The sequence below is a fragment of the Mycosarcoma maydis genome, chromosome 10 (assembly GCF_000328475.2).
Source record: "Mycosarcoma maydis chromosome 10, whole genome shotgun sequence".
NCBI classification, from domain to species: domain Eukaryota; kingdom Fungi; phylum Basidiomycota; class Ustilaginomycetes; order Ustilaginales; genus Mycosarcoma; species Mycosarcoma maydis.
In genome coordinates, this window is record NC_026487.1 from 236,665 (window position 1) to 264,587 (window position 27,923).

The 27,923-nt window shown below is 54.6% G+C and overlaps 11 protein-coding genes across 12 annotated transcripts; 6 read left to right on the top strand and 5 right to left on the bottom strand.

Moving 5' to 3' along the window:
- Positions 1 to 433: 433 nt before the first annotated feature.
- UMAG_10495 (uncharacterized protein) lies at positions 434 to 858 on the top strand (the record flags this gene model as incomplete). Its single annotated transcript, XM_011392016.1, has 2 exons — positions 434 to 469; positions 541 to 858. The coding sequence occupies 2 exons, from the start codon at positions 434 to 436 to the stop codon at positions 856 to 858; spliced, it is 354 nt and encodes a 117-aa protein (XP_011390318.1).
- Positions 859 to 1,347: 489 nt separating this feature from the next.
- UMAG_03720 (uncharacterized protein) lies at positions 1,348 to 2,463 on the bottom strand (the record flags this gene model as incomplete). Its single annotated transcript, XM_011391882.1, has 1 exon — positions 1,348 to 2,463. One exon carries the CDS (start codon positions 2,461 to 2,463, stop codon positions 1,348 to 1,350), a length of 1,116 nt encoding a protein of 371 aa, XP_011390184.1.
- Positions 2,464 to 4,660: 2,197 nt separating this feature from the next.
- UMAG_10496 (uncharacterized protein) lies at positions 4,661 to 6,964 on the top strand (the record flags this gene model as incomplete). The annotated part of the gene is made up of 3 exons (XM_011392017.1): positions 4,661 to 4,878; positions 4,990 to 5,068; positions 5,201 to 6,964. 3 exons carry the CDS (start codon positions 4,661 to 4,663, stop codon positions 6,962 to 6,964), a joined length of 2,061 nt encoding a protein of 686 aa, XP_011390319.1.
- Positions 6,965 to 7,410: 446 nt separating this feature from the next.
- Positions 7,411 to 10,578, bottom strand: UMAG_03722 (uncharacterized protein; the record flags this gene model as incomplete). Its single annotated transcript, XM_011391883.1, has 1 exon — positions 7,411 to 10,578. One exon carries the CDS (start codon positions 10,576 to 10,578, stop codon positions 7,411 to 7,413), a length of 3,168 nt encoding a protein of 1,055 aa, XP_011390185.1.
- A 610-nt stretch (positions 10,579 to 11,188) lies between these two features.
- On the top strand, positions 11,189 to 12,585 carry UMAG_10497 (uncharacterized protein; the record flags this gene model as incomplete). The annotated part of the gene is made up of 5 exons (XM_011392018.1): positions 11,189 to 11,362; positions 11,541 to 11,759; positions 11,861 to 11,987; positions 12,077 to 12,262; positions 12,362 to 12,585. 5 exons carry the CDS (start codon positions 11,189 to 11,191, stop codon positions 12,583 to 12,585), a joined length of 930 nt encoding a protein of 309 aa, XP_011390320.1.
- A 265-nt stretch (positions 12,586 to 12,850) lies between these two features.
- UMAG_03724 (uncharacterized protein) lies at positions 12,851 to 14,206 on the bottom strand (the record flags this gene model as incomplete). The annotated part of the gene is made up of 1 exon (XM_011391884.1): positions 12,851 to 14,206. The coding sequence occupies one exon, from the start codon at positions 14,204 to 14,206 to the stop codon at positions 12,851 to 12,853; it is 1,356 nt and encodes a 451-aa protein (XP_011390186.1).
- Positions 14,207 to 15,253: 1,047 nt separating this feature from the next.
- On the top strand, positions 15,254 to 16,478 carry UMAG_10498 (uncharacterized protein; the record flags this gene model as incomplete). The annotated part of the gene is made up of 2 exons (XM_011392019.1): positions 15,254 to 15,515; positions 15,595 to 16,478. 2 exons carry the CDS (start codon positions 15,254 to 15,256, stop codon positions 16,476 to 16,478), a joined length of 1,146 nt encoding a protein of 381 aa, XP_011390321.1.
- Positions 16,479 to 16,815: 337 nt separating this feature from the next.
- On the bottom strand, positions 16,816 to 17,349 carry UMAG_03726 (the record flags this gene model as incomplete). 2 transcript variants are annotated; one of them, XM_011391885.1, is made up of 1 exon in its annotated part: positions 16,816 to 17,349. In XM_011391885.1, the coding sequence occupies one exon, from the start codon at positions 17,347 to 17,349 to the stop codon at positions 16,816 to 16,818; it is 534 nt and encodes a 177-aa protein (XP_011390187.1). The 2 variants fall into 2 exon arrangements, with proteins under 2 accessions (XP_011390187.1, XP_011390188.1); XM_011391886.1 differs by having other exon boundaries at positions 16,816 to 17,304.
- Positions 17,350 to 19,072: 1,723 nt separating this feature from the next.
- On the top strand, positions 19,073 to 21,205 carry UMAG_10499 (uncharacterized protein; the record flags this gene model as incomplete). The annotated part of the gene is made up of 1 exon (XM_011392020.1): positions 19,073 to 21,205. The coding sequence occupies one exon, from the start codon at positions 19,073 to 19,075 to the stop codon at positions 21,203 to 21,205; it is 2,133 nt and encodes a 710-aa protein (XP_011390322.1).
- A 1,027-nt stretch (positions 21,206 to 22,232) lies between these two features.
- UMAG_03728 (uncharacterized protein) lies at positions 22,233 to 23,969 on the top strand (the record flags this gene model as incomplete). The annotated part of the gene is made up of 1 exon (XM_011391887.1): positions 22,233 to 23,969. The coding sequence occupies one exon, from the start codon at positions 22,233 to 22,235 to the stop codon at positions 23,967 to 23,969; it is 1,737 nt and encodes a 578-aa protein (XP_011390189.1).
- A 690-nt stretch (positions 23,970 to 24,659) lies between these two features.
- On the bottom strand, positions 24,660 to 27,590 carry UMAG_03729 (4-amino-4-deoxychorismate synthase; the record flags this gene model as incomplete). The annotated part of the gene is made up of 1 exon (XM_011391888.1): positions 24,660 to 27,590. The coding sequence occupies one exon, from the start codon at positions 27,588 to 27,590 to the stop codon at positions 24,660 to 24,662; it is 2,931 nt and encodes a 976-aa protein (XP_011390190.1).
- Positions 27,591 to 27,923: the final 333 nt, after the last annotated feature.

A 27,923-nucleotide genomic window follows, 5' to 3' on the forward strand; every position in this document is an offset into this window, starting at 1 on the left:
GGCGTGGGGCGGTAAGGAGAGCGAGAAAAGAAGATCCGACGAGCACGAGGTGCGGCGCGGAATGGGCGTTGGGTTGGCGTTGGCTTGTCGAGAGTTACGACTCGTGTGGAAATCGTGAATCACGAATGTGAATCGTGATCCAGGACTGGCGTAAGTTGACACGATTCAAGTACCACCTCACTCTGCACAAACTGCCATCCATCATCGACTACCAATTCACGATTCACGATTCACGATTCGTGACTGTTTTGGTTGGCAGAGCTCGCGACGCTACTGCAGCACGGCTCTCCTCACACACGAAATTCGTGACTTGGTCAGTGCTCGCTTTTCGCTGTTCGCTTTTCGCTTTTCGCTTTGTGCTGTTGGGTTTGATTTCTATTTTTGTTTTTGTTTTCTAAACTTCTGTCAGGCAGATCTTGAATTTCAATTCACCATGTGTGGATTCACGGTTGTCGGTAGAGCCAACCACGTAGGTTTGAATACAGAGAGCTCCACCAATCCTCACAGTCACATGAGTGACTCCAACTAACTTGTAGCCAGCCAGCTCTCACGACTACGGCCGACGATGCTTGCAGACCAAGTCGTAAGTCGCGCGTTCTGGTGCGCTTGGATGCTTACAAGGTTCGTCCCGAACCTTCATCTCTCACGCCGCCGTCCACGTTGATGACGACGCTTGCATCGTGTCTCACGAGGCGGTGCCAATCGAGTCGCCAAACGCAAAACGCAAGCCTTGTTCGTCCCTCACCCCGGCTCAGCAGACAATCAGCTCTGTCAACAAGCCCCTTTCAACCAAGATATGTCAGGCGACTCTGGCAGTACAAATGCAAGCGCGACGCCACAACCCAGGTGTTGTCGTGAATCGTGAATCGTGGATCGTGGATCGTGAATGGATTCGTAAATTGGCTGTCAAAAATGTGTATCGCAAATCGTGAATCGTGGATGCTATGCTGCCCAATACATTCCTCGAACCCTTCGTCCTTCTCGACGCCAACTTCGATAATTATTGACGACGTGGCAGGTCGTCAGCCAAACACGAAGCGTGAAGCACGACGCCTCAAGCTTGGAGTCACGAGTTTCTTCTCCAGCGAGACAAACGGTTCGATCTAACAATGTGAAGCCAGTCGTGAGTCTGTGAGTGCTGCACTCAACGCCAATCCCTCGGTCACTAGAGGGCCACCCAAACTCGATACAAGGTTGACGCCGCTATGCGTTCCGATTGTCTATAGTGAATAGGATTGCAGGTCTATTCGTGATTTCTCATGTCGAAACCGAGCTTTGGTGGTACGAGCACCGAGAGCTCGTTGCGGCGCTAGGCCATTACAAGCGTGATCGAACGAACAACGCGGCTTACGTAGTCTCGACAGCCGGAGCATCCAACAAGGAGCGACCGTTCTTGAAGTTGGTGTACCATCGCAGGTATGCCTCGTTGACCACCAACGTCAATACGGTGTGCGGTGCGATGCGGAAGAGATGCGCCGTGGTGCCCTTGTACCAGCCCATGACACCTTCGGCCTTGGCGGTGAGGTAGAGGCAGTGAAACGGATTACGGTAGAGCGTTCCTACGCTGCGTCCACGCTCGTCGACTCGTACCGGCTGGTTGTACATTCTCGTCAGCGCTGTATCGGCTGGTTGCATCACTGCACATACGCACAGACCGCTGAAGATGGACGATGCAAAGTAGGTGAAAAACGAGTTGGGCTTGTTGGCGAGCCACTTGAGCGGGTTGTACTCGTTGGCGTCGACGTCCATGTTGGTGAGGTAACCCTTGAACCACGTATACGCTGGGAGCTGCACGGTGCTTCCCATGGCCGTTCGCAGCACGGCGGCGTCCATGCCGCGTACCAAGCCACGCACGCCTTCGCTCTGAACAATCTTGACCAAACCATCGATGGTGCTCTTGTAGTTGTGCGACGCCTTGCCAATCACAAAGTGCGGACTGTAGGCTTGGATGCGCGCCTTGACAAGGAAGAGCGGATTACCGAGAATCGCCCCGACACATCCACTCGACGCACCTGCCGCAAACGCACCTGCTGCCCACTGCTCTTCGGCTTGCTTTCCTGCTGCGCGGTTGATGGCTTTGCGGAAGGGTTCGTAGAATCCCAGACGGCTACCGTTGAGCAGCACTTGGTAGACATAGGCGGCACCGATGCCTCTTTGTACACCTTTGAGACCTTCCGACTTGAGCGTCTTTGTGAAGCAGTCGAGCGAAGACTTGTACAGACGCGCACCGACGCCGGCTTGTGTGCCTGGCTGCGATGCTGCCGAGCCGGTTTGGCCGCCGAGTACACGCGGGGCAGCCGACATGAGCTCACCCTGAAGCTGCATGCGCGTCTTACACACCTCCATCGGATTTGTCACTGTGACGGCGGTCATGGCGGCCAATGCACCTGTGATGAAGCCCTCGGCGGTCGAGATCTTGACAGGCGCAGCCGGCGTGCCTGGCGCGACTTGTGTTGAAGCCATGCTTGCTGTATGTGTGTGGGCGTTGACCAGCTTCCGTCTTGGGTCGGAGACTTGCGCAGGTGTACGTTGCTGCGCTCGTGGCGCGGAGAATGATGGCCAGAAACGACAAGCTAAACGAGAAGCTTTGGATGTGAGCGAACAGTGAGACAAGCGACTGGCAAGAAGAGTTGCTCTGCAAGACAAGGCTGTGGGGGTGTGTGGGTCGGTCGGGTCAAGCAACAGAAGCCGTTTAGGCCGGCCCCCCCCAAATTCACGATTGGATGAGAAGAAAAGCAGCAGCAAAGCACGACAGCCACCCTCGAGACATGAGACTCACCTAAGCTAAAGTTAGAAGAAGTCTGCAAGCTCACCTCGCAATTTATTTATCACGAATAATCACGAAAATCACGAATAATCACGAATAATCACGAATAATACCTGGAGAACCTCAACACGGAACCTACCAGATCGGTGTCCGCCCGCTCCCGATATGCCGATTGACTCTCGACGCATTCTTCAGCAGCGATGGGAGTGCACACTCGCAAACAGACAGGTTGGCTGAGAGCATTTAGCACCGGCAACTCACGACTTGGCTCCGTTGTGTCTGGGGCGGCTGGCGGTCTGGCACACGGGCGAATTTCAAAGTCATGTTGTTTGCTCACAACAAGCCAACTAACTCTACTGGTTAGTTGCAATCACGAATCTAAGTTAGTTGTAACCTGGTCACGAGCTGGAGCCACGACGACAGTGGCGAAGAAGCGTGGGCAGCGTGCAATATTCTTTATTCATCTGGAACGACAGAAGCGTGACGACATTGTGCCTCTGTTAGTCAACAAAGAAGCAGCATGCACGCAGCACGCATGAGGGGGCTTTCCATGTTGGGACTTTGACTCGCACTTTACCAAGAAACACTCACGACTCACACTCGATCGGAGATAACGTAGCAGTAGATTCAGAGCGCACATACGGTGGAGCCGATGAGCACCAGAATCGCGCATCGGGCCAACTGTATGCTACACAAGCACGAAAGATGCTTGGTCGAGGCAGCGCCCTGGTTAGCTAGCTGTCTTTGTGCTCAAGGACCAGCCACGAACCCGGACAAATCAGTCAAGGGTGTGAGACACGCAAGCGCCTTCTGTGACGCCTAGAAGCCCGCCAAATTCACATTCGTGATTCACGATGGTAAAGGCGCAGAGGCGCGACAAAGTGCGGAGTGGATCCGACTGAGCTTTAGCTGTCAGAGTCGTGAGTAGTGTGGATTACGGATCGTGGATCGTGGATCGTGTAGTAATAATGCGCGTGTGTGTGCGCGTGTGTTTGTAGAAAATCATGAATCACGAAACTCACACTCTGTCAGTGCTCCACGTTCACCCGTGTGAGTGGCAGCAAGTTGAGATTGCCAAGTGTGTGTGCAACTCGAAATTAGACCAACACGGCTCACTGACTAGCTGGCTCACTGACTAGCTGGCTCGCTGGCTCGCGGGCTGGCTGATTGTTTGTTTTTTCACTCTCTCAGGGTCGCAGGCTGATGCGTGATGTTGAGATTCTCCAACAATCACGAATCACGAATTGACAGCCGCCCGTGAGTTTCAGCGCCCACCTTTAGCGTAGCCCCTGTGTGTCCATTCTCCGCCGCCTCTCGTCTTTCATCGCTCGCCAAAGCTCAAGCTTGGTCGGTATCACCATAGCCACCGCCATCGACATCGACATATCCATCCATCTCCATCCTCATCACCATCCGCATCACCTTGCGCCCATCCGCGCCCGCTCCTCTGCTTCCTGGTGAGAGCATCATCGCCGCTTGCAACTTCTCCCTCCTGCCTTGATCAATATCTTCGACTCTCAAGCCATCGCCATCACCAACCCCCTCACCCTCGGCATTCGCTTTGTGTTTCGGACTTTATCGCATCCGTCTACCTCTTGATACCCTACGCATTCTACTGCACTCAGCTGCCATCCCCCCTGCATCCACAAAGCTGCTCGATCTCCATCCATCGGCCGCTTCCAAGCCAGGTTCACAACGATACCCGGATCGCATTCCATCCTGACAGCTCTTCGCTCGGTCTCAAGCTCAGCTCAGCACAGCATACGGCGGAGCATACGTCTCGAAGTCCAGCTCGGCTTGTTGGCATTTTCACATCACCCACGCTCATCGCATACCCCCCCACACACACATCCCTCTCGCCACACAGCAGCATCTGTGTCCGCAAATAGCATGATGCAACCCCCGCACGGCGCCGATCCCGAGGACTACTACGTCAAGCAGGATCGTGTCGGAAAAGGCTCGTTTGGTGAAGTGTACAAAGGCTTCGACAAACGATCCAGGCAACCCGTCGCAATCAAGATCATCGACCTCGAGAATGCCGAGGACGAGATCGACGACATCCAGCAAGAAATCGCCATCTTGAGCCAACTCGACAGCGCTCATGTCACCAAGTATGTTTTCCCCGTGCAGTGCAGCACCATTGCAATCCATCGCGCGCGCCTACCTCCAACTCGCTCCGTTTGCTCACCTATCCTTTCTTTTGTTTTGCGCCTCTTCAACAGGTACCATGGCTCTTGGCTCAAGGGCACCAACCTGTGGATCGTGATGGAGTACTGCTCCGGAGGTAGTTGCTCCGACCTGGTGAGTACCCCCCCCATCCACTGTCCTCTGACTGCCCTACTTACCCCAACGGCGTCGTCTCAAAGTCGCCACCTCGGCTAACCCGACCTTTTCGTTTCATCTTCTTTCTCCTCTCCTTCCCATCCCACACAGATGAAACCCGGCAGATTCCGCGAAGACTACATTGCCATCGTAGTGCGCGAGCTGCTCAAGGGTCTCGAGTACCTGCACGGTGAAGGCAAGCTGCACCGCGACATCAAGGCTGCCAACATCCTTCTGTCCGCCACAGGTGACGTCAAACTCGCCGATTTCGGTGTCTCTGGTCAACTCACAGCCACCATGACCAAGAAAAACACTTTTGTCGGCACGCCTTACTGGATGAGCCCCGAGGTGATCAAACAGAGCGGGTACGATTTCAAGGCCGACATTTGGAGTTTGGGCATCACCGCCATCGAGCTTGCCATGGGCGAGCCGCCCTACGCTGACCTTCATCCGATGAAGGTCCTCTTCCTCATTCCCAAGAACCCCCCGCCTCAACTCGAAGGTCCCTTTTCTAGACCTTTTAAAGAGTTTGTCAACCTCTGCCTCCAACGTGACCCGGCCAACCGTCCGTCGGCCAAAGAGCTTCTCAAACACCCTTTCATCCGCAAAGCCAAGAGGACCACCTACCTCACCGAACTCATCGAGAGGCTCGAGCGCTGGAGGGCCGAGGGTGGCGATCGTCACGAATCCGAGGAGAGCGAGGAAGCAGACGACGACTTCCAGGAGGATGGCGACGACATGTGGGATTTCGGCACGGTTCGCAACACCATGCGTCGTGGTGGACGTGGAACAGTGGCCATGCGCATGCCCGCAAGTGCAATGACTGCTGCTGCCGCCGCCGCCGCTATCAACGGAGACGAAGATGCGCTTTCTGGTAGATATCAGAGCAAGGAATTGCCTCGGGTACCACATCAACAGCCACCCCGATCGCCACAGCCGCAGTCTCGTTCACCCACCTATGAACAGCGACCCTCACACGCTCAACTTCCACACTCCCCACGCCATGCGGTGTCATCACCACGGTTGCAACAAGAGCAAGAGCATCAACTACAACATCAACAACAGCAGCAACAACAGAAGTGGTACCAACAGCAACAGCCACAACAACAACAACAACAACAACAACAACAACAGCAGCAGCAGCAGCAACTTGACCGCAGATTCGGCTCCTCCGGTTCGGCAGGATCTGGGTCGGGATCTGTAGGTGGCACCGTGCGTCTCGCAGCAGCGCCGTCGCGACCAGGCATCCCCAATGGTGCAACTAGCGATGCGATCCTGCGCCAGCCAAGCTTTTCTGCAGCCGATGCGTACGATAAGGCCATCTCTGGCAATTCCAACTCGCACCACCACGCCTCTCCTAACGGCCATGGACCAGCATCCGACCCCTACTATGCGGACAATCATCGCGGTGCGTATCCTGACCGCGTGGAGGAAGAGCGAAGGAGGATGGAAGAGCTTCACCTCCGTCAACAGGGCGGTACGCCATCCAGCCCAGTCGCGCGCGGAGCTGAGGACCGTCACAAGGGTTCCCCCGATCCAACGCATCAGAATCAGCAGCAGCAGCAGCAGCAGCAACCACAAAAACAAGCACAACCACAACAAGCACAACAACAGCAGCAGCAGCAGCAGCAGCAGCAGCAGGCTGCACGTCTCACTGCCCTTGATACCGTCTTCCTGCCCGTCATTGAGCAGCTTAACTTGGCAGTGGCATCTCGACGAGACGCTGTGCGCACGTTGGCCAACTTGCGTGCATGTTTAGAAGAAGCCGAGATGGTCACGCCAGGCATCATGAACGCGTTTGCCGTCGAGCTCTTCCACACTATGGCTGAGGTGGAAGGTGATCGAGAGCCAGAGGAGGACCACTGGGATTCTTGACGCGCGTCAATCGATGCCTGTCGATTCGCCTTGCCTCTCTCGTATTTCACCTCATTCGCTTTCCCAGTATGACCTCTTACCAGCCGAGCGCTCTATCCGAACAACCTCACACACACGAAAGGTCTCGGAATCGCTCTCTATCCTCAAGGAATATTTTTTTCCCTTAGGCCCGGTCCACCCGCACGCTTGCCCTGTCTCGACTCACCCTTCGCGCGCCAACTTGCATCTTTCCCCGCACTTGTGGGCTTGCTCCCAACACCGACTCTCCATCTCGCTCATTCAATCGACCGCACAACGTGGCATCCCTCTCTATCCGAGGCCTGTTCTCGACTTAATTTCATCGCATTGTCCCCCTGAGTGCCGCAGTTTGATTGCATTGCTTGCATTGGTGAGTACGGCCAGAATGGGGTTTTTATGAGCAAGGTAAGATCGAAGCAGGCGCGGCTCTACATTTGCTCCGGGCTTGAAAGCAAAAAGTTCTTGAGGGTCAACCAATCGGACCAGGAGTCCAGATCGATGTCGAGCTGCAGGTGATGGATCAAGGAAGACCAGGTAGCAAGGGCATGTCTGTTTGATTCTGTGAAGGATTTTTCGAGTTCTGCCAGACCAGGAGCGGTGCTTTGTTTGGGAGGAGCTTGGAAGAGGCCGGCTAACAAGGCGGGTGGAGGATGGGAGTTTTTCAGGCGGATGAGCGAGTGTTGGTTTTTGTTGATGGTTTCGATTGTCGAAATGTAGCGTTTGAACGCATCGGCGAGGATGGGGAGCGACCATTCGCGCTTGATGTGGTTGGCGAGGTGGTTGGATGAGACAAATGTCTGGAGCGGCTGCATCATTTGGTGGATGACTTGGATCGAGGGACCAGGATTGGCACTGGCACTGGTTTCGGTGCGATAGGCAGGTGTTGAGAAGGAACGAAGCATTCGAAGTGGCGAAACGACGCGTGGTAACATGACGTTGTGCAGTAGACGACCAATCGACGAGATGAGCGCAGGGATAAAGTCGAGTGATTCGTCAAGCACCGCCAGCAGATCACTCCGCAATGTAGACCATCCGCGATCCATCTGGTCGACGCCATGCGCCGCAATGCAGGGCAGGATCGTTTCATCCAACATCACCTCGATGCTCTGTTTGAGAAACAAGCCATCCCGAACAAGCGCCACTCCAACCAACAGCTGCTGATCGTCGCGCTCCTGTACTCCATCCACCGGTTGCGGCGTAGACACCCGAGACACATCCGCACTCGCACTCGCACGCAGCTCGCTACTCGTCCGTGCCTCACTCGTGCGCATCCCATCCAGCTTCTTAGCACGCATCTCAACAGGCGCCTCCTCCTCCACCCACGTCTTGTATCGACTAAGAATCTGAAGCGTCACCCTCCACTCGCGCGCTGACAACTCGTGAATATGCACGCCCGCAGACCACACCGTGCGAATCGCTTGCACAGTCGCGTGCGTTGCGCGCATACATCCTTGGTCTCCCCCCACGCGTCCGTCCGCCAATTCCGCCTCGAGCTCCGTAACAACCTGGCGGAATCGCATCTGAAAATACACGGGCAACTGCCACCTTCGTTTGAATGCGGTCCAATTCGCATGCTGCTGGACGCGCAAGCGCGCTTTGTCGGTAGGTGCTAGCGAGAGCAAGCGCTCCAGCAAGGTGTTGGTGAGTGTAAAGTTCGAGTAGAACGTATCGGTGTGGCCAACGAAGAAGATTGTGCTGCCCATCGAGTCGAGCAGCCGAGTGGAGAGCGTGTCCCAGACTACGTTGGTGAATATATCGCACGCCAGCTCGTGGTTATCTTGTGTCGAGTCCACAGCTTCGACGCTAATCGGATGCGTTTGATCAGAGATCTCGCGCGATGCATCGCATACCTGCCAAGCGTCGATAGCGACAAATGCGAGCACAGAGTTGTACAGCTCCACCAAGCGGTTGGGCGACGAAGACGAAACGAGCAGCGATCCGACATGGTTGTGGTGTTCTTCGAACTGAGTTTGCACTGCACGTGGCAGTGTCTCGAGGGAGTTCTGGATGCTGACGTCGGTGCGTTGCGACTCCTTGTCAAGTGTCATGTTCTTATCTGCCCACTTGTCAACCAACAGATCGCGCACCGCTTCCTCGGCCTCGTTCGACCGCTTCACTGTCGCATCCGCGCCATCGGCCTCGCGAACAAGCGTAAGCGTATTCAACGTCGACAAGGCCATCTCCAACCAAGAGCGCTGCTCCTCGAACCTCGCGCTCCAATACGCCGCTTCCACATCACCGCCCTGCTCGGCTGGCTCGGCAACCTGTGTCCAAGCATCCAACTCGTTGGTCGCCTGCTCGTGAATCGTCAGTGCTTGACTTCTAGCATTCATGTTCTGCAAAAAGCTCGTTCTGCGTGCGGTCGGAGAAGCATGCGACTTGCGCAGCTCTGGCCAAGACGCCGTTTTCGGCTTACTCTGGCCATGCACCAAGAGCGAAGTTGGCGAGACGAGGTGCGCGACAAGCGTTCGCACGTCGTTACGGAGTACAGAGCGAATCTTGTCGAGACGGTCTTGAAGAGCGTCTGTGAAGTGCGTCAGCTTCTCCTCATTGATGCGGCGGTGGAGGAAGCGAAGCCGAGAGTATTCAGCCGACGTGCGAGCGATGCGTTGTGGTAGGCCGAGCAGAGAAGACGAAGAGGATGCAGCACCGCCGCCTATCAAGGTGTCGGAGCGCGTCTGTGTGCGCGAGCCAGGATGATCGTCCGAGCCTCTTGTATGTAGAGCTGATCGCGTTTGGTGTACATGTGCGTCGGACGAGAGTCGGTGTAGAATCCTTCTCTGGGAGCGTCTGTGTTGTCCATGATGGTGCGCTTCGTTGGCTCCAAGCTCGTCTGACGACTCATCCCCACTTTCCGTATCTTCCTCGTACTCGGAAGACATGGCATAGTCGGACACCTCCTGATCCGAGCCAGACGCCACCGAGGCTACACTGTCCCGACGCTTTCCGATCGAAGTTACGCTGAGCAATGACGGCCTCCTAGCCGCATGAGACGACCTTCGCCTTGTCGATCCGCGCGCGTCATTATGGATCAGGAGCAGGTCTTCGAGCCTCACAATCGAATCATGAAGCTGCAGCATGAGCTCCAATTTCGCCTTGTGACTCGTCGCATCTTCTTTACGTTTGATGCAGTCCTCTATATCGTCCTGGACGCTCTTGAGCATACTACGAGAAGCAAGCAGCGTGTCACGCACGGGTGCCATTAGTCCGTGCGTTGGAGCGTGATCATGTATGTCCGAATAGGTTGGCCTTGTATTCCATCCTAATCGAGCTATCCGGTGCGCTTCGGACTTGAGGCTACTACCGAGAGAGACGAAGTCCTTGTAATCCTCGTTGATGATCGAATACAGCTCGTCCTTGAGCTTCTCACTATAGCTGCGCAGATCGCTCAGGATAAAGTTGAGGTCAGAAGCTTTCGTTCTAGAGACGAGAAAGTCATCAACAGAGAAAGTGGGCGTGTGGATAGGTGAAAGAAGCGTCAAGTCATGCGATAAAGGGGTGAGTGAAGGAAAAGCAGGCGATTCTCGTGTTTCTTCTCCGTCCACGTATAGCTTTTCTTGGCCATTGAGGCTGCTGGTAGAGGCGTACGAATTCATGGCTGTCTGTCGAGCGAGCACGCCGTCTCCTCGCGCCTTGAATGAGCCGCTAGCGCTTTCGAATGCGCTGCCTTGCTGATTTCCGACAGGTGCGATGACTTGGTGGTAGGTCACTGAGAAAGGATGTTCGAGAAGATCTCTGACAGATCGAGTTAGTTGTTAGTTGTTCCTGGCTCGAGCACCAAGCCGACGAATCGTGAATCGCGCTCCCACGCACCTTGCACGAGTTCTGAGCATGTTAGGGCGAAAGTCGAATGCGGCTGGCGTAAAGCGTGAAGCGCTGTGACTCGTGCTTTGTGGAAAAGTTACACTCGTGACTCGTGACTTTTGCCATTTCGAGACCGACACCTCACGCCTCGTGCCTCGTGCCTCGCTCCTACTTTTGCTCTCTCTTCTCACCTTTTTCTGAATCCATCAAGTGGACGCTCAAGCTAGAGTCTACCTCCTCGGCGTACGAACCTTGCTTTGCTGTGAGCGTACCTGTTGCGTGATACGTACCTATATACTCGAACACGCGATGGCAGCAGGATATGCTTCCGATTTACTGTCGAGCTCCGCTTTAAAGACCGCGCTCGCTGCTGTCGTCTTGTCGATCGTCCTTTCATCCATCATGGGTGCGTTGCGTAGCAAAAAGTGGAAGGCGCAAGGGAAGCACGTGTTCATCACGGGCGGCTCGCAGGGTCTTGGTCTTGCAGTGGCCGAATTGCTCGCTTCCAAAGGTGCGCACGTCACCATCTGCAGTCGAACCGAGTCCAAGCTTCGAGAATCGGTGGAGAAAGTCAAGGTGAGTTGTGCACAAGCTTGTTGCTTCCACCACCGAACCTTGTTGCAGCTGTGAGTGCTCTTGTCGTTGTGAGATAGGACACTGATCAAGATACGGTTGCTACTTGCTCTGACTCTCTGTTTTGTTCAACATGCCAATTCGACGCACCTGCCTTCTGCTCGGCGTCGTCCGTGCACAGGCAGCCGCCAAGTCCAATAGCCAAAACATCGATTACATCGCTGCAGACGTGTCCACGTTTGAAGGCGCAAAGCGCGCGATAGAATCATGTCGAGTTGTCCCAGACACCGTGTTCTGCTGCGCTGGCGGTGCCAAACCCGGATTCTTCATTGAACAGACCGAAAGCGACTTCGAGAAGGGGATCAAGACCGACTATTGGACGTGCCTCGCTACTGCACATGTAAGTCTTGCTCCTCCACGACTCTTCCCAGCAGTGAACCGCTGACGTTCGTGCTTCTCATCCTCTACGTGCAACCTTTGGTTGCTCTCCGCCGCACGCAGGCGTCAGCAAATGCAATGGCACGGACCAATCTCGCCGATGGCAAGATTGTGCTTGTAAGCTCAACACTGGGACTTATTGGACTGGTCGGGTACTCGCAATATGCGCCGATGAAGCATGCTATCAGAGGTACGTCCAAGGACACTCGATTAAAAAATGAAATCCGACATGAGAAGAACTGACCTGCAAACCACACTTGTCAACGCTGCGTCGTCCAGGACTCGCCGAGTCGCTGCGATCCGAGCTGATCCTCTATGGCATCTCTGTCCACGCCTACTTTCCCGGGACGATCCTCTCGCCTGGGCTGGAAGAGGAGAACAAGACCAAGCCCAAAATTACACTCGAAATCGAAGGACAAGATGATGGTTTGACACCGGCCCAGTGCGCAAAGGGTCTTATCAAGGGTACGTGTCTGCTGTTTGCTCTGATCGGAGTACGACTTCTCGAACAAGCTTTAATGTTGGCAGTTGCAAACTGACACTGGCGACTGCTTCTGTTTTCAGGGGTGGAGCGAGGACACTTTTTCATTACGACAGATTTCAACACGGAACTCTTTCGATCCGCCGCTCTCGGTGCAAGTCCAACCAACCGTGGAGTGCTGGACAGAGCGGTTGCGCTGATTGCCTGGATCGCCATCCCCGTCTGGCGCAACTTGATAGCGGACAGAGCCATCAAGAAGCATAGCAAACAACATAAACAGTCTCTGTTTAGTGCTCCAACCAATTGAATCAAGCACCAAGCTTTGTGATTTATTAGGTGCAAGGTGCAATTTGCTTGTTTCGCAGAATTGCGCTCCTTTTTATGGCTTCGTGTCATTTCTGGCAATAGAACCAAGCACAGATCGGACAAACGGAGAGAGCTGTGTGATGCAGAATACAATGTCGATAAAGCAAAAGATGTGGAGATGCTGCTGCTGCTGTTGCCGATATGTACAAGTTGGGGCGGGGATCGGTGCTATTACGATCTGCGCTGTTTTGGTGAATGTTGTGAGTTTACTCGTCCGTCTTGGCCTTCTTTCCGATGGTAGGTGGAGCATCGTCGTCGCGACCAGCGGCGGCCGAGTCGTTGTCTCTCTTCCTCTTGTCGCCGCCAGCCCTGCCGAAACCTCCGCGTCCACCACCACGACCGAACTTTGCACCGCGACCACCACGTCCTCCGCCACGGCCACCGCGGCTGTAGCTGCCGTTTCCGCGCGAGCCACCGCGCTGCGCATCCTGCTCTCGTCGATCGAGCATGAACGATGCGCGGAAGTTGGCTCGTTCGATGTAGAAGTTCTTGGCAGTCTCTTCGTCGACGCGGACGAACTCAACAACGTTGCCGCCGACAGTGATGTTCTTACTCTTGATTTCAGCCAACTTGTCGTCCGAAAGTGATTCCTTGAAGCCGACAGCGCCTTCGACGGCGCCTGTGGGGAACTCAACGAAAGAGGTAGGGTGCACAGTGACCAGCGTATCTTTAAGATCCTTCCAGTTGCCGCCTTGACCCGCACCGGTGAATTTGAGCACCGAATTGGCAGGGAACTCGACCGCATCTGGATCGACAGTGCCATCGGGACGAGTGGTGAGCGGCTTACCGTTGTACTCGAACTCCAACGGGTCCGAACGCTTGGGCTTTTCTTGGTCATCCTTCTTGGCACGAGACGAACCATCTCGCTGCTGCTTGTTCATCTCTTTGAAAGCGTTGAACTTCTTGTGGGTCTGTTCGCTTCCACGGTTGATCCTGTTGCTGCTAGGGTCGATACCCTTCTCCTCCATCTTCATCTTGACGTATGCGTCCTTGCTCATGACGACCAACTGGGTGTCTTGGAAGTGGACGCCTTTACCACCGTCCTGTTCCGGCTCGACGGCTGCTGCCTGGGCCAAAAACTTGTTTCGGTCGTCCATCTCGGCGAACTCGACAAATACAGAGCCCTTGAATGGCTTGGGCTTGGCAGATGACTCCATGTCCCTTCGCATTCGGACGCTGTTGACTTTGCCGAAAGTGTTGAAGAACGCTTCCAGCTCCTTCTGCAGAGTCTCGGTCTCGTCTCCGAATCCCTTGGCGTAGATGGAACGGTCAAAAGCATCCTTGACGGGAACCAGCTCTTTCCTGCGACGAACATTGGCGCCATCCTCGCTCACATCGAGCAACTCCTTGGATCCACGCAGCACTTGGGCGATACCTTCGATGCCGAGCAGGTCCTTAATCGCTCTCATGCGCTTAAATGAGGCGATGGTGGCAATGGGAACCCATCCTTCTGGGTCCTTTCGTGTCAGGGTGAAGAGGAACTTGTCGAACGGCAGGTTCGAGTCGTGAAAGTAGAACTCCACCTGGCGGAGCGCCTCTTCCTTGGCCTCGTCGACGGTCATGGTGGTGGACGTGGAAGTCTCGGTTGCGGCCGAGGTGGAAGCGGCCTGAGCCTGTTCTTCCTGCTTGGCTTGTTCCGCCGACATGTTTGTTGAACTGGTTAGGATGCACCTGCAGAGATGGTGGGGAGAGGTAGGTAGCAAGCGATATTCAGCTCGACACCAACCATCACATCCAGCGTCGTGAGCAGAACGAGTTGCAGCAGCGCAAAGCGTCGTTCAGGCGGCAAGATTTCGCCTGTTTTTTCTTTCCTTTTGTGTCAGGAGGAAATTCCAACTTTTTTTCTTCTTGCAGGACCCGTTTGCAAAGAAAATCTGAATAACTAACTGTAATTTCGTCGTGAGTGGTTTCAAGATTCACGATTCACGATTCACGATTCACGATTCACGATTCACGATTCACGATTCTCGAGTTATTCACAATATTCGTGATTCGTACGTGTAAATTTGAACAAGGTACTAGCAGTTGCCGCCTTAACATTCAAGCTCTCCGACACAATCGCGAATCGCGAATTTCGGTGCACGAGCCCAGCTGAAAAGCTGTTCTTTGCTGCTGCTGCTGCTCTTGCTGCTGCCGCTGGCTCATGCAGGTGCAAGTTGTCAGTTTCAAAAAGCGGACATTCGTGATTTCACAAGCTCAACCACAAACGCACAGAAACTCCGCGAGCCTGGAGTTGCTCCACACTGTGACTCTTGTACACTTACAAACACTCAACTACTCGTGACTCTCTCGGCTGTCCTACAAGAGCGAGCAGGCGCGTGCAAGTCGCTTCTGCACAACTCTATCCATCTCGACAAGCAAGAGCATACATTCTACCATCATATTCGTGATTCGTATCGGAAGCAATCTTGGTACACTCCGAAATCTGCCTGCTCGCGTCTGCAACTTGCAAGAGCCATCTCGCTTTCTGTTGGACAAGTGATCGACTGAAAGCCCGTTTCCATAGCCTCTTGCTGGCCCGATCTTTGCGCATCCGGTTCCGGTTTGCGCACTACATCCCCAAGACAGGCGCATTAGATCGATCCGCTCGGGTCGGTGCAACCGGCACGATGAGCTTCTTCCAAGAATCCGCACGATCTTGGACGCACAACAAGCCGATCGAAACCCTAACGCATCTGCTCGAATCAGCTTTGTTCCGCAGTCCAGAACCTCAACCTGTATCTGCATGGAAGATGATCATCGATCCTCCGATGCCTTACTGGGTCACGATCTTCTCGCAAACTTGTCGTCTCATCTCGCTCCTCATCCTGCTTCCTATCTTTCTGATCGGCGTGCTCGACTTTGCCGGATACGCCGTGTTCCGAACGCTTGGTATGTCCACATACAGATTCAGATAGCACAGCTTTATTCTGGAGCTGACAAGTTGTTACATTTGCCGTTCTCATGCCAGGCTTGCATCGAAGAAGAGTTCGCATTCAACGACAATCCAACGCCGACGTCAAGATTCCCGTTGGCCGATCCAACTCTCGACGTAAACCACGCGTCTACCAGAACGACCGACATCGACCCACGGATCGCAGCAACATTCCTAGCATCGTCAAAGCCCCGCTGCTCTCCCCCGGCACATACGATGCCGAAACGCTGCTCCGACAGCGTGCACGCAGTCTGAGCATCGCTTCTGCCGAGCAAGAGGCAGCGTGGGTCGCCAGTGGAGGCCAAGAAGCGAGACTCAGCACGCTCAGTAAGGATGCAGCGGGCGCGCTTGCACCTACCTCTCCGACGCAGAGTGATGCTGGAGATGGAGATGCTACCGAGGATGGCGGTTACTTCGGTCGTGCACCCAGAGTTGGTGTCGATGGAGCACTGGGCTTGGCCGATACAGATGTCGACGAGAGCGGCACCGAAAGCGGACGTGATAGTCCCGTGCAATTCAGAGGATCAAACCGGAGAAGGGGACTGTCGGGTGGCTTGAGCTTCACACCGGTCAGCCCGGATAAGCCTTTGACGCCTTTGGCAAGCAACGACGAACCCCTCATTGCCGCCGCAGCGACGCATCCAGAGTCCACACCGACTCAACATAGAGATTCGTACGACGCCAGCGTCGTAAGTCTCTCGAGCGATTCACCTACATCCTCATCCAGCGGCGATCGGTTTCTGACCCGACCGGATAGCCACAGACAGGGCAATCGAAGCGACGCCGAGAGCTCAAATATGAGCTCATCCTGGATCGGTGTCGAGGCGGATGAGAAGGACGCCGACGTCCATCCTTCCAAGGTCGATGCGCAGCAAGCGGCAGCTGCACTTGGGTTCGAGTCGCATTCCAAGGCTTGGTAAGCAGTCGTCTTGATTCACTCTTACGCATTGCAATCTCATGGAAAGCCTGTTTGATACACTTTGTGCTTTCGTTCTGAGTTATGACACAAGAGCCAAAACGAAGACAGCCGTGGCTTGTATAGGCCGTCGTTTTCTCAGAGGGAGCTGATCGCTGTTCGTCGTGCGTGGCAGCCATCAGCGTACCCGCACCAACACGCTGATGCAGCTCGAACTCATCTGCAAGTTATCAGTGCACACAGAAAGCGGAAACAGTTTACAACGCATCTCATTGATTGCACTTTTTTAGGCAATCTGAGGAGGAAATGAGAAGGCGTATAATGATCAAGCGAAAAAGCGTTTAAAGAACACCGGACTTGGCGATGGTGATCTTGGACTTGGTCTTGCCGGACTTGGTGCCCTCGTTCTCGATAGCCTTGACGATGTCGAGACCTTCGACGACCTCGCCGAAGACGACGTGCTTGCCGTCGAGCCACGAGGTGACGACGGTGGTGATGAAGAACTGCGAGCCGTTGGTGTTGGGGCCGGCGTTGGCCATGGAAAGAAGACCGGGCTTGGTGTGCGAGAGCTTGAAGTTCTCGTCTTCGAACTTGGCGCCGTAGATCGACTTGCCTCCGGTACCGTTACCGGCGGTGAAGTCACCACCCTGCAGCATGAAGTCCGGGATGACACGGTGGAACGACGATCCCTCGTAACCGAAACCGTGCGCGCCAGTGCACAGCTCACGGAAGTTCTTGGCAGTCTTGGGAACGACGTCATCGTAGAGCTTGAACGTGATGCGACCCAGAGGGCTGCCGTTCTTGGTGATGTCGAAGAAAACGTTGGACATGATTCTAGCAGACGAAGTGAATCGGCGTGCAAAAGTGGCGTGCATCGTGAGAAAGCAAAAGTAACGAGAACGGCAGAGACAGACAAAGATACTGTGTGTGAGTGAGCAGGTATAGCAAGGCAACAACAATGGAAGAAGCGGAAAGAAAAACTAGACATAAATAGTCCACCAACACCGTGCCTCGCCCTGCCACGAGCGCGAGATCGGCAAGAAATCAGGCGTTGGCTTCGATTGCACGGTCGACGTAGTCGAGGTGAACGGATGGAACTCCGACGAGTCCTAGCGAGGTGAAGAGGGCGCCATGAGACCGATGGCGCAACGGTGATTTCAAGAAAAACACTTACGCTGTTTTCGAATGTGATGACGGGAGGAAAGTGTCTGATGTGTGCAAGAGAATGTCAAGTCTGAAAGCAGAATATATATATAGTCTTGTCCGAGCTGGTCCATGCGGCAGGACGATCCTGCCAACGGCGAAACTCCACAGACAGAAGAAGTCGCAGAAGAATTTTTGCAGCGGATGAATGACAGCTGTTCAGCGCAGCGCACAGAAGGCGGAAGAAGATCTCGGAGAGGCACAACATCAGAGGCCGTGCGCACTTGCAGAGGATTCGTGATTGCGCCACGCACTCCCAAACTCCCACTCCCAACTCGCACTGTAAGTAATTCAACACAGCCACTCTCGCCCTAAAAATGTGAACGCAGCCTGCATCAAGCTTAAACACGAATGCACACCCCCTTATTTAGCTTGCTCTTCGGGGCTTGTCTCTGACGATGGGATCTATTGTAAGTTAGTCAAAGTCAACAAACGGGCATGGGCTACCGTCCGTTTCCATCCTGCTCTGTGCCTCCCAAAGCGTGAATCGTGAATGTCGAGCAGAGAATGAGACACGTTGCCACACTGGCAGCCACCACGACTCAAAGACTACACCTTGTCGCAATAATCACTGGCTCAAGGTGGCGTCTGGTCCTCTGAACGGCTCGGCTTGCTTTCCTCTTGCCCAATCCGACATCATTCGACCAAAGTATCTAGCCCGTGTACAGCATTCGCAGGATTCAAGTTTGGCACGAGACTTCCCGTCCCACTTGCTACGGGATCATGTAAGTTACATCATCAGTATTCATGTTTGAAACTACAACGCGCACGAGCCAGTAGCGGCTCAAGACAAGATGCAATTATTTAAATAAATTTGTCGAAAATCGTAAATATTATTCTGTGATTCCAAAAGACAGTCCGATCACATCGTCCAGCTTTGATTTCACGGTTTGCTGTTCGGGCGAATCGATCAAGTTTGGATCGGGACATTCAGATTGTGTTCTTTTCGATCGATGGACGAAACGGAAGACTCCCGATTCGGGGAGTTGAGGGCCTGAAAAGCCTGGACCCTGAACTATATTCACGATTTGCTCGGTCGATGCTCTGTCTGTGCAGCAGCGGCGTACAACAGCCGAATAGCAGAATAGACGTGGAAAGCACCCACGACGCAGGACTCACGACTGACAGCTGTGGGCGTTCGCTAGTTCACTTTGCAGTAAGCCTTGCCTTCAGATCCCATCGGCACTGTCGAGGCACCCGCTCTTGGCTAGCACCAACCACCTGTGTGGCGTCTGTCGACCGAACCACAAGCTCGACTGGCGAGCATGACCCGCTCGCAGCCATCCAAGGCGCACAGCACATCGGTACCGTCTCGAATGCAACCATCCACAAGATTGAACATCTGATTCGCATCAAGCATCACCTGTCTGCTGCACTACTGAATGTCGCAGAAAGATGGTACCACCCGCGCATCAGTCTGCCGCTCCGATACCGCTGCTGCGTACAGCCAAGCAACCATGCCTTTCAATGCCAGCTCGATCCAGAAAAGCAGTAAATCTGCCGCACAGCATGCCATCGGCTGTAGCAGGCCCATCAGCGCCACCTCATACCACCTTGAGCCAACGATTTCGACGCGCAATACAACAAGTCGATCTCGCCTCCGCTCAGCGTATTGCTGCTAGAGCGTTCGAGTTGCAGTTCTTGTCTGATCCAGCAAATTACGATGTGCATGTCCAATCCATCGGACAGAGCGGGCCACGTCCGCCCAAAGCCGCCCTGCGCGCAGTACAGGCACAGCGACCTTCGTCGGCGCGTCCTTTCGACATTCGCAACGTCGACCCTCTTCCCGAGCGCATCGGCCTCACAAAGAGTCACCACCATCGCAAATACACACTCGCCATCTATGACGAGCCACTCGACTACCATACTGTCAACGCTGACCCGAGCCTGATGATTGCTATCAGAAGCAACGCCGATGTCGAACTGGTTCGATGGCTCATCGAAATGGGTCACGAGTACAATGCGCCCAGCCTCGACGCGGACGGCCATACCATACTGCACTTAGCAACGCTCTATGACCGATCCGATATCATCTACGCCTACTCGACATACACAACCAGCCATGTCGCATCTACTCTGGCAGATCTCATCGATGCCGAGACGCTGCACGATTGCCGAACAGCGCTTCACCTAGCCTGCATTCGCGGCTTTGACGACGTAGCACGCCAGCTTCTGGATCTTGGTGCTGACCTAGACCTGCAGGATCGTGCCGGCAATACTGCGCTCCACTTTGCATCCGCCTGGGGTCACCTCTCGCTGGTGCAGCTGCTCATAGAACGAGGCTGTTCGCTCGCCGTTCAGAACACCGAGGGTTCCACCGCCTCAGATTACGCCTACTCGCACAGTGTCAAAGAAGCGCTCGAGACGCTCGGCCGTGTCCGTTACGAGAGTCGCAAGAAGATTCGACGTGTTCCTGTAGCCGCTGTGATGCATGCTGCGCCCCGAAATGCAGCGTCTGCGCATGTAGCGTCGCCTCAGGCGGACGAGTCAAGCGCATCCGACAGGTCCTTGCGATCTCGGCCTTTTCCCTCCTTCCTAAGTCGCAACGGATCTCACAGTGGAGCACACAGAACTAGCACAGCAACGCCCATGCACACTTCATTCGCCGAAACTGGCGCTGATCAGACACCAGAGCTGTACGCTGATTGGGATCCGGAGAAAACGTTTGCACAGCCAGGGCAGGATCTCTTCCCTAGCAATCGTGGCGCATTCTCATCCCCACCCGTACAGCGGGTCGCCAGTCCGGCGTATCAGTCGACTCAGGGTCGCGCGTCAATCGATTTGTACAGCGAAGTACTCAATCAGTCGCCTCGTGCCCCTGCAAGTAGAAGCATGGCGGCTGCTCCGATCATCTCGCACGAATACACACTCTCACCTCAGCCACGATCTCTGGCGCAGTCACCACCAACAATGCTACCGCCCACTGCCAATGGCATGTTGCCGGACAGCGCTTCGGGCACCGATATCAAACGGTCGCTTTCGCCCAATCTTGGACCTGCCATTCGACGTACACCGAGTCCAGGAAATGTCGGTGCTTCTGCCGATAAAGTTAGAATGCAAGACGCTGCTGCTATGTCGCTATTCCGCAGCGCGTCGCCGCAGCCAAGTCTCGTGCCGGGTAGAATCGATACGCCCCCGACTGGCTACATGATACGAAGCGAGTGCCCCTTGTCGCTGACGACGAACCGGGCTGGGAAAATCAGTGTCAAGTCTCCACCACCGCTCGAAGCAACGGGGACAAGGAGCATGTATGGCTCGACCATGACGAGCGATGGTGCCACTAGCAGCGACAAAGTCAGCGTGGCAGCCGCAGCGGACCGAAGTAGTGAGGGTCCGCCGCTGCTAGCACCTATCGCAACTTTACCGAGGCGCGCTGAAGCAGACGACACAACCAAAAGCCCAGATTCATCGATAGATGCAAGATCGAGTACAGACGTATACGACGCGTCGCAGCATTTCATGGCTGACACACGTCGCGATTCGAGCGCTTCCACTCCGAGACCGGCCGAAGATCGCGAGACGTTTTGATGCTCGTATTTATCGTACGCCGTCTTCCTTCTTGTCAATACATAGGGTGTGGACTGTCTCATGGCGTCGATCTGTGATGGTCGTGAGTGTAGAAGCAGCTGAGAGAACGTGTTTTCTGGCCGTCAATCTCGAGTGTTCTGATTGCCGTTCGACAAACACAATCACGAATACCAATTCACCTCTCTCGACTGCAGGGCAATCAAGGACGGAGAGGGCTGCGTGACCTGAAAGGTTGTCGGCGTGTCGTTGCCTTTCATTTCGCCTCGTGTCTTGCGTCGAGAAGAAACCCAAACGTATCAGCAGCCAGACAGACTTTCCACTGTGACTATCACTGTGCGAATGCTGGGATAATCGCGGCAACTCGCACGGCTATCTGGCCGGAATGTGCACACAGTGTCAGTCCAACGGGCCAAAAGCCGGGCGTTTTTCGTGCTCACGCGTCAAGCTAGCGAGCTGTCAAAGAACGAAAATCGCTCATCGCTCATCCGTTGGTGTGTGGGGTCGGCAGAGAGACGCGGTTGGGCGCTGTATCGCTGATATCGCGATGAGCTGTGATAGGCTGGGCCTTTCGCCGTATGGTATATATCGGGCCTTTTCCTGGGCCTTTTTCAATCACGCATGGTCTACGCTTCTTGCGAGCTGTACGTGGCGCGTGACAAAGCCTGTCCGCTCTATCTTACTATCGCCCGTTGATGCTGCGACGTTGGTTGGCATGGATGCGCACCACGCTGGCTCGTCAAATGCATGTTGTATGGATGCACGCTGCCGAGCGAATTGGAAGATACGCTTTTTCAGCAACTCACGACTCACGACTGTCTGAAGCCTTGCTCCCCTTATGTGCCTGATAGCGCTTGACACCGGTGTAAGCTACTCGATGTCCGCCTGTGTTGCTCATTCCTCCTGCTTTAAAAGGAATACGTTATCGTGAGAGGCGTTTCGCTTCCCTCCGCAACTTTACTCGTCCTGATACCTCTCTTTTACCATCGACAACAGACTGCATCCAAATCGACTGAAGTATCGTCTCAACATGCTGCTCGCCGTTCGAAACCGAGCCCTGCGTTCGGCCGTTCTCACCACACGAGCCAGTCTGGCGCGTCGCACTTTCGCCCAGGTATCCGACGCAGCTGCTGTTGCGTCCAAGTCTGGCAACCTCGATGTCGAGCCTTACCTGCTTGAGGAGCATCCTTCGGTTCTGGCCGGAGACAAGGATGCGATCGCTAAGCTTCCTCCGTTTGTTATTTCTCGCGAGCGCGGATTTCTGCCACGACAAGATCCGCTTGTCGACATGCCACCTGCGTTTTCTGGTCTGTCGTCCTTGCTTGATCGGATGACCATCCACCAGCCTGCTGATGCATCTGGACACCGAGCCACCGGTCTTCTTGGTAACGGCGAGTTTGGAGACGCCGTCCTGGACGAGCTCAAGCCGGACGGTGTCGAGGCCAAAGCCGTCGACGCTGCCATCGAGGCGGGTGATTCTCACCTGCTCGCAGCTCTGTTCCGCGATTACTGCTTCGCCACCTCGGCGTACCTGCTCGAACCAGTTGACCGCGCGTTCCGCGAAACTGGCTTTTACACCCAGGGCCGATCAGTGCTTCCGCGTCAACTCGCTGTGCCGCTCAAAAAGCTCGCCGACAAACTCGGACACTTCCCTTACATGGAGTACGCTTCGTCATACGCACTGGTTAACTACCTTTGCAAAGACCCTCACTTCCAGGGAAACGCCGGAAAGTATAGCTTCGACAACATGGAGCTCATTCGATCGTTCGAAGACGCCTCTGGTTCCGAGCGAGGATTCATCTTGGTGCATGTTGAGATGGTTTCGTATACGGGCAAGCTTGTTTCTGCTACCGAGGACGCATTGCGTGCTTGCAACAAGCGCGACGTCAAGGCGTTCGAAGAAGCGTTTGAGCGACTGCTGTTGGTGTATCGCAAGATCAACGAGAGTATGGAGACCATGTGGTCTCGATCTCTGCCTCAGGATTATCTCAAGTACAGGAGCTTTATCTTTGGTACGGGACCGAAGAAGATGAACGCCATGTTCCCGCAAGGAGTCGTATACGAGGGCGTGAGCGACGAACCGCAATTCTACAGGGGGGAATCCGGTGCCAATGACTCTATTGTTCCTACTGGTGACAACTTGCTCGAAATCACGGCACACATGCCCAACAACGATCTTACCAAGACACTGCGCGATTTCCGTTCGTACCGACCCAAGAACCAGCGCGAGTTCTTGCAGCAGCTCGAAGCAAGGGCTACCTTGGCAGGCGTCCGTGCGTTCGCCATGTCGAGCAGTGCCAGGTCCAAAGCGCTGTATGTGCTACTCGTCGACCAGATCCGTGAGTTCAGAAACCGACACTGGATGTTCACCAAGAGCTACATCATCCAACGTACCTCTTACGACATCGCCACAGGCGGAAGCCCCATCCTCCAGTATCTGCCAAACAACCTCAGTGTCGTACTCAAGGTGTTGGAGGAAAGCTTCGACGACTTCACCACCGCCGATGCTACTGAGCTCGGCAATGCAGTCGACGCCAAATCTGCCAACCACCGAATCTCCAACGTGGAACTGCTGCAAAACGTCACTGCCGCAGGTAAAAGGGCGGGCGCTCAAAGAAGGATGTTGGAGAGGGAGGTGGCAGAGTTGCTCAAGGAGAAGGAGGACAGGATCCAGAAATTGGGAGGCGACGTCGAGAAGGGTAGGGGTATGTTGGGTGAGCCAAAGGAGATGAAGCGTGGTGCTGTTGGTTGCGACGGTGTCGGTTGAGCTTGTTCATGTTCGACCATGACACCAGTCAAGACGGCCAAACATGAAAGGCTCGCCCCACTCGTGACTGTTAGCTGCGGCCCTTGTTCTCGTGATTCCCCTAACCAAAGACGCGACACAAAGCAAAAACAAAAACAAAACAGAACAAAACAAAACAAAAAGAACAAAAAAAAGGGGGGCTCAAGTCTCGATAGCCCCTCGAACGCCTCGATCCAATCCCGTCCTCCTCGGCCTCTCCTCTCCGACGTTCAACACCGTACCCGATCGGCCTCGACCCCTGATTCTCGCTGCTCAACCAGCTCAAGTTTTTACCAGAAACCGACTGCTGTATGATGACCCGTATTGAAACCAAAATGTGTTGCTTAAGATTGGTGCGGTCTGCGACGGGGCGATCAAATTAGCCATGGCAGTCACAGGGTAGTAACAAAGTGCTACGTTGAGGTAGCGATACGGAGAGTACAGCCAGAAGAGGGTGACAGGTGAGAGACTAAAGATGCAGTGAAGAGAGAAAATGTTTTTATGTTGGAAGGTGGAGCAAGATTGCGTGCAGGGGTCCGATGAGATAAGGTACAAATGTGGTGGGTGACTGGAAACTCTATGTTGAATCGAGGGTATCGTGGTGCACTATATGCGGTGAACATTGTTCCGTTGAAGGACAACGCTTTTGGAGGAATACAAGGTGCTCTGAGGCTAGGATTCGATATTGGCAAGGGCAGTGACTTTGTCAAGCACTTCCTGCCACTCATTCTTGGCATCAGAAAGGTAAGTGATCGCTCCACCAGCACCGATCGAGACTTGGTCACCGTCAGCGATCAGCGTGCGGATGACGACGGAAAAGTCGGCAGCGCCATCGCAGCCGAGCCAGCCAAGAGCACCTGAGTAGATGCCCCTTCTGGCACGCAGCTCGTCATCCCTCTCTGCATCCGCCAGGTTGAGCTCGAGCCGTTCCAGCAGCTGGACGCTTCGTCGTTTGGGAGCACCCGTCATGCTTCCTGGTGGGAAGCACCTGCGAATCGCTTCGGTCGTTCCGACAGAGGTTTTGAGTTTTCCTGTTACAGTTGTCACCAATTGGTGCACTGTCTCATACGACTCGACCTCCATCAGCTTGGGCACAGCGACGCTGTCCGAGTCGCAGAACGAGAAGAGGTCGGCGCGAATCAGATCGACAATCATCAAGTTTTCTGCACGCTCTTTGATGTCGGCAGAGAGCTTGGCTCGCCGCGCTTCGTCCTCAGCTTCTCGCCACTCTTGCTTGATCAACTCGTTTTGAGGCGTGCTGCCGCCGCCTGCCCGCATCCCTTGTTCGCCAGGTCCAAATCCTGCTCGAGCGAGCGTTCCCTTGATAGGCTTCATCTCGACACAACCGTCCGAAGTGATGCGCATGAATCGTTCGGGGCTAGTGCTGAGAATCGCACGACCGCGCTGTCGCAGCTCGGATCCTGCGCCACGACTTGCAAATGATGGTAGTCTCAAAAAGGCGGAGTAAGGCGCAGGATTGCGAGCTCTGAGTTTGCAGTACAGATCAAAGTGATCGGTGTCGACCGTATCTGGAAGCGACGAGAGCGGCTGAAGCCGCCCTTGGAACTGATTGGTCATGCAGAGTTCGTAGCTTTCTCCGGCAGCGATAAGCTCTCTGGCTGATTCGATCTGGTCCATATAGTCTTCGGCCAGCATGCGAGGCTTGAGAGGTGGCATGGCGGCTCGGAATGCGGCTGCGCTCAGTGCGGGCTGAGTGCTTGACTCGCTGCTGCACAGCTCAGCGACTTTGGCGAGCGTTTCCTGCATCCATGTCTCGGCATCTGACTGATCGGAAGCCCATCGAGACCATTCCTTGCCGTTGGCTTGTAGATGTTCGAGTGCGCTCTTGACCTGCCCAAAAGGGCCGGGCAGAGTCGCCGTACAAGAAGCTCGGTCGACCAAGGCGAAAGCGATCCACTGATGCAGGTGATGATCATAGGCAAGGACTTTGGAGCAGAACAGAAACTCGGCGTCGAACGCGTCAGAGTTGTCACTTACGGGAGCCCTCGTCTCGAGACCAAGGCTTTGGTTTTTCATCTCGTAGCCCCAATAGCCAGCAAAACCGGTACAGAAGAGTCTGCCTTGTTGATCTTTATCGAGAATCAGAGAAGCAGCTTCCGAATCGATCAAAGACTGCAGCTGCACTTGCAGCTCGTCCATGAAGGACCACAGTGTGGTCTTGCTCGTACCTGTGAAGGGGATTTGGGCAGTGAAGCAGTCGTCACCAGACGCGGCGAGGCCGCCACTTGCATTTTTGTAAGACAAGACGAAGGAGGGGATGGCCATGAAGGAATAGCGGCTGTGAGGATCCTTGAGACGCGCGCTGTCGAGCCAGACTGCGCCAGCGGGGCTAGAATGGCGGAAGAGTTGATCAAAAATACGCGTCATGTTGAGAGAGCTAACCGAGGAGAGGACCGACGAGCGCTGTGCCAGCAGGGTGAACGGGGCATTGTCAAGCATGCGATGTCTGGTTGATCGTGCTGGCATGAGCCCACTGCTCGCTAGACAACGCTCGCCAGCGAGTTGGAGGTGGGTGGGAAGGGTACTATCAGCACTTTCCCATGATTTGATCCTATTACGAGCCTCTGCGGCTGTCTTTGCATCCTGGTGCAATGCGCGTTGTTCCCAATACTGGCGCACTGTGTCGAGAAAGTTGGACATGATGGTGTGGCCCCAATTAGACTCGATGCTTTCAGGATGAAATTGTACGCCGTGAAACGGCAATGTCTTGTGTTGCAACGCCATGATAACGGGGTAGCTGGTGAGTTCGGGGTCAGATGCAGAATCCGCCTCTGCTATATCGTCAATGCTCGTTGCTTCGGAGAGGGTCATGTCGCCCACCTCGGAAAGCCGCTCAGAGCCATGCCGAGAGGAAAATGGTATGGTGGAAGGTGACCGACTGAGTGAAGTAAGGTCGCGGTGTCTGAGCGGTGCGACGTGTTCTGATGGCGTTTGCAGGTGGGAAATTGTCGAACGCTTCCTCGTCGTCCCAGGTCTGGGAGCGGGTGCTGATGAGATCTGGTCATAGCTCCAAGCTGTTACCTGGAGGCAGTCTGGCAAGGTATCCGGATCGACCACCAAGCTGTTGTAGCGAACGACCAAAGCATCCTGGGGAACACCGTGGAGGATGGAGCGATAGGTGTGGGATTCGATCGCTGCAGTTTCGGAGGATGCAGAGATCTGGAGTTTGCTCTGAAGACCATGACGAACACTAGCAGCGCGGGTGACCTGACCTCCGAAAGCGACTGCAAGCCCTTGATGACCAAGGCAAACGCCAAGGACAGGCAGGTTGAGCAACTTGTCCTTTAGCAGCGTCTCTGCTGCGCCAAAGTCTGCCGCCTTGTCAGGGCTGCCAGGACCAGGTGAGAGGATGATGGCATCTATATGCGGCCGCACCAGCTCGTGAAATGCGGTAGAGGCGAGGAGAGGATGTGTGTGCGGTAGGACGACGACACGATTCGAAATTCTACGAGTAAGTTCGTTGACTTGACTGGACGGAAGTTGACTTGACAGAGTATAATTTGGATGCAGTAAAGAGAGGAGGTTGAGGGTATACGAGTCAAAGTGATCCACGATTAGGATGCGCGGGAGCTGCAGTGACATGGTTGTAGCAGGATACACTCGAAAGCACTGCGTGTCTGTCGTATCGAATCGAATTGGGAGGCTAAGGCGATTCGAGGTGACAAAGCCCTGGCTAAGATCGAATCTCAGAATTCATGAGATAGCATGCCGTAGATCCAGTGAAACGCTCACGGATGGTAGTTTGCCATTGCGGTCCAGCGTCGCCCGCAATGTCGCGAAGAGGTGTGGAAGGAAGCGAGTGCACTCGCGTCGTGGCAACCCGCACGTTGTGGGTCAGGAGAAGATGATGACGGAGCCTATGGAGCCCATGATACCAAGACGAATCGGTCAAGTAGTTCAACTGCTCTGTGCTGC